This window comes from Scyliorhinus canicula, chromosome 1, assembly GCF_902713615.1.
Source record: "Scyliorhinus canicula chromosome 1, sScyCan1.1, whole genome shotgun sequence".
NCBI classification, from domain to species: Eukaryota; Metazoa; Chordata; class Chondrichthyes; order Carcharhiniformes; family Scyliorhinidae; genus Scyliorhinus; species Scyliorhinus canicula.
Window position 1 is genome coordinate 24026730 of NC_052146.1, and position 11283 is coordinate 24038012.

Below are 11283 nucleotides of genomic sequence, written 5' to 3' on the forward strand. Positions count from 1 at the left end.
AGGTAGAATGAAGGTGGACAATGTTGTGAAGTTTTGGTCATGGATTAAATATGCAGTTTGAAACCCAAGGTCAACCACCACACAGAGGTTTCAGATAGTCTGACAGAAAGGTGAGGGAATTGCAAGGAAGTAGATCTTTTAGTGATGGTCAAAAACAATTCCCATGGCCCTCTGTACTTTCAATTGGAGAAAATTCAGGTTCACCCATAACAATGCCAGACAGCACAGAGATTCTCAGGTGCCTAAGGGAATGCTGGTGAAGTAGAGGTTGCTGCCTCAGAGCCAGGGACTAGGTTTAATTCCGACCATGGGTGCCTGTGTGGAGTTTGCACGTTGTTCCAGTGTCTGCGTGGGTTTCCTCCAGGTACTGTGGTTTCCTCCAACAGTCCAAAGATGTGCAAGTAGGTTGGCCATGCTAAATTGCCCCTTTGTGTCCAAAAGGTTAAGTGGGGTAACAGGGTTAGGGAGGGGGCCTGTATAGGATGCTCTTTCGGAGTCGGTGCAGACTCAATGGATGAATGGGCTCCTTCTGCACTGCAGAGATACTATGAGCATGTAGACCAGGACCTAAACTAACCTAATTTTTCCTTAATCCAGAAAAAAATATAAAGAAGAAAGAAAAAAAATGGGGTACAATCAACAATTGAAGAAAAAGTACGCTGCAAACATTTTTCGCTATGCATTCTACCACTGTGTCCCCATCAGGCAACATTTGAGAAAATGGGAGAGGGAAGATGGAAACAAAACTGCTCTGTGTACTGACTCAATGGTTGGTATGGGAGAAATAGGTTTTGATTCATGGGACACTGGGACCAGTACTGAGGAAAGATGGAGCTGTATTGTTGGAAGAGCCTGAATTATGCACCAGCAAATCATATAATTCGGGCTGCAGAGAGCACTTTAAGTTAAATAGTGGGGAGAGGATTCACACGAGGGAAGATTTGGAAAGTTCAAGAGAAAGAACAAGCAACAGTGCAAGGTAGCGATATGGTAATGATAACCAAAATGTGACAGGAAGGAGGAATTACTTCTCTCAGAGGGTCATTAGTTGAGGAATTCTCTTTCACAGAGAGCAGTAGAGGCTCGGTCATTGAATATATGCAAGGCTGAGTTAGAAATGTTGGATTGACAAGGCAGTTCAGGGTTACGGGGGAAGGCAGGAAAGTGGAATTAAGGCTACAACCACATCAGCCATGATTTTATCGAATGGCGGAGCAGGTTTGATGGGCCAAATGGCCTAAGCCTGTTCTTGTTTCTAATTATTCGTGTCAGTACCTCCATCCCTCATGTTTTTAGCAATCAGATATTATGTGGCCAGCAGTGGTTTACAGATGTCAACAAATTGTTTTGGATGCTACCGCAGTATACTGATGAGAAATGATGATTCGTTCTTTTAATAAGCCATTGAAATTTTAAACAATCGGTGGATCCATGGTTAAGTAAAAACTGGTGTGCAACAGTTGGCAATTACTACGTTGAAACTTGACAAGAAAAACATCCCGCAAAAACCTGCCCTGGTTTTCACACAAAAAAATTACATAAACATTGTGGCAGACTGAATTTATTTTGTGAAGCAGTCGATCTTTGAAACCAGTCCCAGAGCATGATGTCTTCTCCGATATTGATGCTCGTGCAATTAAACCAGTACTAAGTGTCAGTTTTCTAGAAAGCAGAAGTTAGCCACCTACTTAAATTACTATTTACACTTCCTCTGAGGTTCTCGTTCCAAACTGATGTTTGGCAAGAGCTTAATCGCACTTTACTGATCAAATGTTTTAAAGACTGCAGCAATAGTGCAGCTAATGATTAGAAACAGGAGTTATCAATCTGGTAGCTGTATTCTTCAACTAACAGACCTTTTGTTAGCTTGTAGTTCAATCTGTTCTGCAAGGTTAAATTTCACCCAGCCAATATGTTAATGTATACAATGCAGGCACAATGTTTTCAGCTGCACAAACAAGGCATCAATTTAAATGACAAACTTGGTGTAGTGATAATTCCTTGGACAACAAGGTAATGCTTAAACAATCTCAATTTTAGTGTAGCAGACAGGCTATGTGCTTTTAGAGAAACGATTCCTTCTGGTAATTACTGCTTTTTTTGGGTTTTTGACTGAAGAAAACGATACGATCAGCCTGCAAGCTGGTCCATCATACAAGTTTAAACAGTCATGCTCAAGCAGAATTCCTTTAGCTGACATCAATTCAGCCCCATAGTAAGTAATATGTTGCTCTGTATAGGAATTTTATAATTCAATTCAATAAATTTAATTAGCAAGAAAACTTCTATCACATCCCTCTGGAAGGTGTATGTAATGTGTTTTCCTCACACTACACTGATTGTTTTCCCCCCGCACTAGTTACCATACAAGTAGCATGTCCACTTTAGCAAGTACACTCACCTGCATGACCAGACTCATGACAGACCAAAAGTAATAGGGATTCTTCGGAACAATCTTATAAAGTGCCATGCCAGCCTAAGAGGAAACAGAAAATTCCACACCAACCTAAGTACAACACTTCAATATACTGCAGTAAACCGCAATGAATACACATTCCGGGATGAGATAAATCACAAGTCTAATTCTTGGTTGCAACAAAAACCAAATTATTAGCAAATTAATTATTTGTTTTCCCTCATTTAAAATCATATCTACTTTACCTGCACATAAAGCAAAGCAGGAGGCAGGGTGGAGTTTTTTAAGGTAGCATGAATAAACGAGGCTTACACCCCCAGCACTGATGGACAAGAAGCACAATAGAATTTTACAAAGACTCATGTTATCAAGTGACAGGGCCGCATGTGGCTCAGTGGTTAGCAATGCAGCCTACGGCACTGAAGACCCGGGTTCGAATCCCGGCCCTGGGTCACTCTCTGTGTGGAGTTTACACATTCTCAGTGTCTGCGTGGGTTTCACCCCAACAACCCAAAGATGTGCTGGGTAGATGCTAAATTGGAAAAAAAGAATTAGGTACTCTAAATTTATTTTTAAAATGTTATCAAGCAACTCTTGCTGGAAAAAGCTTTCGAGGACTTTGCCAAAATTCAAACACAGAAAACTACAGCACAAATCCTGAGGAAAAGGAGTTGACATCCTCAAAAAAAACAAAGATGCCAAAAAGAAATAATTCTACTACAATTTATGTTTACAACTTTTAGTACACCAAATTCAGAGAACAATATTACAATCAGCACGTGGGCAGCACGGTAGCACAGTGATTAGCACTATGGCTTCACAGCGCCAGGGTCCCAAGTTCGATTCCAGGCTTGGGTCACTGTCTGTGCGGAGTCTGCACGTTCTACCAATGTCTGCGTGGGTTTCCTCCCGTTGCTCCGGTTTCCTCCCACAAGTCCCGAAAGATGTGCTATTAGGTGATTTGGACATTCTGGATTCTCCCTCTGTACCGCACAGGCGCCGAAATGTGGCGACTAGGGGATTTTCACTGTAATTTCATTGCAGTGTTAATGTAAGCCTACTTGTGAAACTAATAAAGATTACAGAAGGAGAAATAAAGAGTATTATTATTATCACACCAATGGGAGATGAAGTTTTCAACGTGCATTTACCAACGATGTTTTTGTCTGAAAATCAACTATTCCAAAAGACATAATGGTAGAGATGGGATTCCGGTTTCATACAAGTTACTGAGTGGTGAAAATAAATAAATAGGATGGGCATATATGGTCACATGTTGTCCAGGGAAATTACTTAAAAACAGAATTGGCAAAAGACATCAGAACAATATTGTAGTGTTAATGTAAGCCTACTTGTGAAACTAATAAAGATTATAGAAGGACAAAACAGCATGAGTTAACTGAGCTCAGTAAAAACAAGGCAACTTGTATTTGAAATATAATGGAATTCAACAAAATTAACATGGTGCACAGGCCGAAGGGTTGCACAACAGCCTGTAATCTTTAGTGAAGTCCATACAGATCCCATCCAATGTATCTTACAAATCTATATCTGAGTATTGCTGGAAAATGGCACATGTCGTCGAAGCTTTTCATCTTGCACTCATCAGGACAATTAGTAATACAGTAGTCCCCCGTTATACCGCGCTCCGCAATACCGCGGTTCGCGATATACCGCGGGGGGGCTTATGGACCCCAACTGTCAGTTGTGTCAATTTCAGCGGCCGGCTCACTTTGATCCGGAGAGGGAAGCTGCTCTCTCACTGAAACACTCAGCCGGCCGCTGAAATTGACACTGCCGGCTGCTCTCTCCCTCCAATCAGAAACATTAAAACTTAAAAGTTGGATTGGAGGGAGAGAGCAGCCGGCAGTGTCAATTTCAGCGGCCGGCTGATTGTTTCAGTGAGAGAGCAGCTTCCCTCTCCGGATCAAAGTGAGCCGGCCACTGAACTTGACACTGTTTTAATTAGATCCACGATGGGGGTTTTAAATTTATTTAAAAATCTATGCTGGCGCTTCCCATTGTGAGTCTACGGGGGTCTGACCTCTCCCCCCGCCCCCCGTAGACTCTCAATGGGAAGTGCTAGCATAGATTTTTAAATAAATTTAAAACCCCCATCGTGGATATCCGCGGCTCGGTTGCAACGCGGGTGGCTGTCTTGGACCCCAACACCCGCGTTATAAAGGGGGACTACTGTAATACCAAATGCAAAGGGAACAATTATTTAAAATGAGCTCCCTTTCCTTGACGTGCCAGTTGAGAAATGTGCCAAGAGGTTCCCTACTCTTGTCTAACACACACCTAGCTTCACTGATCAATACATGCATTGGGATCCCTACGGTGCCACGTGCTATAAGATCACCCTTATTGGCAACCTCGTAAATATGGCCTGGGCCATTTCGACAGCACTTAATCTTGAAATAGGCAGCATCAAAGCGACCCTGCGAGATAATGGCTACTCAGCTAAGTCCTCACTGCATATTGTGAAAACGCATGAAAGGTTGCCACTATTGGTCCTGTAAAGTGCCCAGTGTACCTCAGATTATCCTGGAAGTACAAGGTATCTCAAAAAGTTGAGCAAACTGTGAAGTTAACCGTTTCACGATGCTCCCATGCAGTAGCACAATGAGTGTGCACCACTAATAAGATCTGCCTTCAAACCAAAAAGACACTCTGTTTATCATACAAATGAGTAGTGGAGTAATGTGATATATGAATTTCAGTGCCAACGTGATGCCATGTGCATCCCAAAGACTGGTGGATCAGAGAAAACAGTACGTCTCTTTGGCTGTTCGCAACAGGCAAGGCATAGACTGCAACCAACCAGCCGTGCTTGTAAAACTCAAAATACTGTCCAACATTAGATGTGATTCCACGATTGGACAACATTTGCTAAACAATCCTGAGTGTGCTAGGAATTACACTGACAACCAATTCCATAGAACCCCTACAGTGTACCAGGTGGCCATTCAGCCCGTTGGGTCTGCACCAACCCTCTGAAAGAGCATCCTACCTAGGCCCACTCCCCACCCGATCCCTATAATCCCACATAATCTGCACCTCTTTGGACACCAAGGGACAATTGTAGCATGGCAAATCCACCTAACCCACACATCTTTGGGCAGAGGGGGAACCGGAGGTAACCCATGCAGACATGGGGAGAACGTGCAATCTCCGCATAGGCAGTCACCCAAGGCCAGAATTGAACAAGAGTCCCCTGGCCCTGTGAGACAGCTGTGCTAACGACTATACCACCGTGCTGCCCCAAGATCATCAATCAGGCTCACATGTGGTGCACTTACATGAGCAAGGTGGTACATATATTAAGATATAGGGCCCTGTTCTTTGCAGACAGAAAGAACATGTACACACATTCATGTTTCAACTAAACAAAATAGGCGATGCCCACTTTCTGGTCCATTCCCTTTCTCCAGGACAATGTCTTGACCAGAGTCAACATGTCTGGTTTGAATTTAAACAAATTTTGGCAGTTATCTGGCCATTGTTCTCCTATTAACACTTTCTTCTATCTTACCATTATGCCGTTAATAGCACTCTTCGCCTTAATGTCATCATTAACACACCCTTTTTATTTTCTTGCCACCCACTCACATAATTGGTTGGCAGTTAAGTTTCAGTCACCTTAATCTATTTTGATCTAAAAGCAGGTGGGGGAGGGGGAGTCAACTCGGGCCAATTTAAAACAGCAACTTGTAACACTCCCAGTGAGTTCTCCCAGTGAGCCAGAGAAGACACGGCCAGAGTAAGACACAGCTAAGAGTGAGTTTGGGAATTTGAAGCTAGGTGGGAATTCAAACATTTGGGGTGGGGGGATATTTATTTTTTTCTGAGTTTTTTTCGAAATTGTAGTTGTATAAGTTAACCTCGGTGTCCATGTACATAGATCCCTGAAAGTTGCCACCCAGGTTGATATGGTTGTTAAGAAGGCGTATGGTGTGTTAGCTTTTATTGGTAGAGGGATTGAGTTTCGGAGCCATGAGGTCATGTTGCAGTTGTACAAAACTCTGGTGCGGCCGCATTTGGAGTATTGTGTGCAGTTCTGGTCACCACATTATAGGAAGAATGTGGAAGCATTGGAAGCAGAGGAGATTTACCAGGATGTTGCCTGGTATGGAGTGAAGATCTTATGAGGGAAGGCTGAAGGACTTGAGGCTGTTTTTGTTAGAGAGAAGGTTAAGAGGTGACTTAATTGAGGCATACAAGATGATCAGAGGATTAGATAGGGTGGACAGTGAGAGCCTTTTTCCTCGGATGGTGATGTCTCGCACGAAATGAAATGAGAAATGAAAATCGCTTATTGTCACGAGTAGGCTTCAATGAAGTTACTGTGAAAAGCCCCTAGTTGCCACATTCTGGCGCCTGTCCAGGGAGGCTGGTACAGGAATTGAACCGTGCTGCTGGCCTGCTTTAAAAGCCAGCGATTTAGTCCAGTGAGCTAAACCAGCCCCTAATGAGCTAAACCAGCCCCTAGTGAGCTAAACCAGCCCCTAGTGAGCTAAACCAGCCCCTAGTGAGCTAAACCAGCCCCTAGTGAGCTAAACCAGCCCCTAGAGGGGACATAGCTTAAAATTATGGGGAGATAGATATAGGACAGATATCAGAGGTAGGTTCTTTACTCAGAGAGTAGCAAGGGCGTGGAATGCCCTGCCTGCAACAGTAGTGGACTCGCCAACATTAAGGGCATTTAAATGGTCATTGGATAAACATATGGATGATAAGGGAATAGTGTAGATGGGCTTTAGAGTGGTTTCACATGTGGATGCAGTGTAATGTTCTATGTTCTATAACCTAAGGTTTAAGACCTGGCAGGAGATCCCAGACCCGTGTCATGCTCCTCATGTGCGATGTGGGAGCTCAGGGACACGTCCACTGTCCCTGGCTCCTTCACGTGCAAGAAGTGTGTCCAGTTGCAGCTCCTGTTAAACTGCTTGACGGCTCTGGAGCTGTGGATGGATTCACTTTGGAGCATCCGTAATGCTGAGGACGCCATGAATAGTACGTTTAGCGAGTTGGTCACACCACAAGTGAAAGTTACTGAGGGAGATAGAAAATGGGTGACCAAAAGACACAGCAAGAGTAGGAAGGCAGTGCAGGTGTTCCCTGTGGTCATCTCCCTGTAAAACAGATATACCGCTTTGGATACTGTTGAGGGAGATGGCTCACCAGGGGAAGGCAGCAGCAGTCAGGTTCATGGCACCGTGGCTGGCTCTGCTGCGCAGCAGGGCAGGAAGAAGAATAGGGCTAGTGATAGGGGACTCAATCGTAAGGGGAATAGACAGGCGGTTCTGCGGACGCAATCAAGACTCCAGGATGGTATGTTGCCTCCCTGGTGCTAGGGTTAAGGATGTCTCGGAGTGGCTGCAGGACATTCTTGGGGGGGGGGGGGGGGGGGGGTTGAACAGCCAGCTGTCGTGGTACACATAAGCACCAACAATATAGGTAAAAAATGGGACGAGGTCCTACAAGCTGAATTCAGGGAGTTAGGAGTTAAACTAAAAAGCAGGACCTCAAAAGGTAGTAATCTCAGGATTGCTACCTGTGCCACGAGCTAGTCAGAGTAGGAATGTCAGGATAGATAGGATGAATGCGTGGCTTGAGAGATGATGCAACAGGGAGGGATTCAAATTCCTGGGGCATTGGAACCGGTTCTGTGGGAGGTGGGACCAGTACAAACAGGACGGTCTGCACCTGGGCAGGATTGGAACCGATGTCCTAGGGGGGTTGTTTGTTCGAGCTGTTGGGGAGGGTTTAAACTAATGTGGTAGGGGGATGGGAACCAATGCAGGAAGTCGGAAGGTAGTAAAACAGGGACAGAAACAAAAGGCAGTAAGAGTAAAAAGTGTAAGGCAGAGAAGCCATAGTCAAAAATAAAAAAGGGAAGGGCAGCACGGTGGCCTAGTGATTAGCACAGCTGCCTCACGGCGCTGAGGTCCCAGGTTCGATCCCGGCTCTGGGTCACTGTTCGTGTGGAGTTTGCACATTCTCCCCGTGTCTGCGTGGGTTTCGCCCCCACAACCCAAAAATGTGCAGAGTAGGTGGATTGGCCACACTAAATTGCTCCTTAATTGGAAAAAATAATTGGGTAATCTAAATTTATTTTTTAAATTTTAAAGTTTAAAAAAAATAAAAATAAAAAAGGGCAACAGTACAAGGTACAGTGACTGAGGGGAGCTCAGTGAATAGGCCCAGTAATACCAAAAGGAATAAAACGGGAAGTAAAAACATAAATGGTAAGCGATGCGGCAGGTTGTTACATGAAGATATGGGTTCAACGACAAGGAAAATTAGGAGAAAAGTTAAGAGGAAATATAACTTCGTAGAGGTTACTGATCGAGGTGTCAAGATTCAAAACAGGTATAAAAGCCAACATAAGTGTACTTTACCTGAATGCTCGTAGTATTTGGAATAAGGTGAATGAGTTGATGGGCCAAATCATCGTGAATGACTATGATTTAGCGGCCATTACTGAAACATGGTTAAAGGATGGTCAAGACTGGGGGTTAAATATCCGAGGGTATCAAACTATTGGGAAGCCGCAGCATGGGTTCATAAAGGGCGGTCGTGCCTAACTAATTTAGTGGAATTTTTTGAGGACATTACCAGTGCAGTAGATTATAGGGAGCCAATGGATGTGGTATATCTGGATTTCCAGAAAGCCTTTGACAACGTGCCACACAAAAGGTTGCTGCATAAGATAAAGATGTATGGCATTAAGGGTTATGTAGTAGCATGGATAGAGGATTGGTTAATTAATAGAAAGCAAAGAGTGGGGATCAATGGGTGTTTCTCTGGTTGGCAATCAGTAGCTAGTGGTGTCCCTCAGGGATCAGTGTTGGGCCCACAATTGTTCACAATTTACATAGATGATTTGGAGTTGGGGACCAAGTACAATGTGTCCAAGTTTGCAGACGACACTAAGATGAGTGGTAAAGCAAACAGTGCAGAGGATACTGGAAGTCTGTAGAGGGATTTGGATAGGTTAAGTGAATGGGGTAGGGTCTTGCAGATTGAATACAATGTTGACAAATATGAGGTTATCTCTTTTGGTAGGAATAATAGCAAAAGGGATTATTATTTAAATGATAAAATATTAAAACATGCTGTTGTGCAGAGAGACCCGGGTGTGGTAGTGCATGAGTCGCAAAAAGTTGGCTTACAGGTGCAACAGGTGATTAAGAAGGCAAATGGAATGTTGTCCTTCATTGCTAGAGGGATAAAGTTTAAGACTAGGGATGATGTGGAGATGCCGGCGTTGGACTGGGGTGAGCACAGTAAGAAGTCTTCCTCTCAGGTGAGGAAGGAGCAGTGCTCCGAAAGCTCGTGTTTGTATAAGGTGCAATTGTATAAGGTGTTAGTGAGGCCACACCTGGAGTATTGTGTTCAGTTTTGGTCTCGTTACCTGAGAAAGGACGTACTGGCACTGGAGGGTGTGCAGAGGAGATTCACTAGGTTAATCCCAGAGCTGAAGGGGTTGGATTACGAGGAGAGGTTGAGTAGACTGGGACTGTACTCGTTGGAATTTAGAAGGATGAGGGGGGATCTTATAGAAACATATAAAATTATGAAGGGAATAGATAGGATAGATGCGGGCAATTTAGCGTGGCCAATCCACCTAACCTCCACATCTTTGGGTTGTGGGGGTGAAACCCACGCAGACATGGGAAGAATATGCAAACTCCACACCGACGGTGACCCAGGGCCGGGTCCTCAGCGCTACAGTCCCAGTGCTAAACACTGCGTCATGTGCCACCCTATCATTGTGAATAATAATTTTTTTAAATAAGAATAAAATAATCCTTATTGTCACAAGTAGGCTTACGTTAACACTGCAATGAAGTTACTGTGAAAAGCGCCTAGTCACCACATTCCGGCACCTGTTCGGGAACACAGAGGGAGAATTCAGAATTCTCAACCGGTACAGGAATTGAACCCGTGCTGCCGGCCTTGTTCTCCATCACAAACCAGCTGTCTAGCCCACCAGCAGCAGTGCTAGCCACTGTGCTACCGTGTCGCCCATATTATCCGCTTTATGAGTTTAAGTCCTGATAGAACAATAGAACTCAGGCCAGGTGTGTGCATGTATCACGACTCAGCGCTAGCAGAACCTGGATAAAAGAAGAAACATCAGAACGTATCGTCAGCGACAACCTGGAGCAACCATCACAGAAGTGGAGCCCTGAGCTCAGAGAAGATGATATCCACATCGAGTGATCGTAGTTGCCCAACCTGCTTCACTACGGTGGGTAATATCTAGAGCTCAGTTGTGAGTCAGAGTCACATTCTGTGTTGTGGTAAAATGGACAACGGTCTGAATTTTAGACCCGATAAAATTGGGCTTTAAATTAAGAATTGAAAATTTTAAATTAAACCACAGTCAGCTCCAGACTGGCCTGCTGGGAATTCAAACAGCCATGTTCAAATCCACTGAACAGAGACAGAGTCAGGACATTTCTGGGCCTGCCCTGTCAACAAGACATCAGGAGAAAATCGGTCCCATTCAAATGGATTGATTGCTCTATTTGCCCAGATAAAGTTAGACCTCTGGCACCCAGTTACCATACATGGAGTATCATTCCGTGCGAACCTGGTGTCCTGCAGAGTTGCAATCAGTAACTTCAATAGGTGTTGACCCCCCCCCCCCCCCCCCCCCCCCCCCCCCCCCGCAATCGGTAACTTCAATAGGTGTTGAACCCCCGCCCCCGCGCAATCGGTAACTTCAATAGGTGTTGACCCCTCCCCAGGGGCCCGGGCATCATTGGCTATGGACCAGAGAACTTTCTGGAAAAGCACGAAGAGGGGTATAAAGATTGATCATCCAGGACCCTCTCCAGCGAAGACTCGGCGCA

The 11283-nt window shown here is 44.6% G+C and overlaps 1 protein-coding gene across 3 annotated transcripts in view; it reads right to left on the minus strand.

The window, feature by feature from the left end:
* Positions 1–11283, minus strand: part of naa25 (N-alpha-acetyltransferase 25, NatB auxiliary subunit) — a 100566-nt gene that overhangs the window by 75023 nt on the left and 14260 nt on the right. For all 3 annotated transcript variants that reach the window (XM_038774197.1, XM_038774137.1, XM_038774258.1), the window contains exon 5: positions 2402–2476. In XM_038774197.1, the coding sequence (XP_038630125.1) occupies positions 2402–2476 (75 nt within the window). The remainder of the gene's footprint in view (positions 1–2401; positions 2477–11283) is intronic.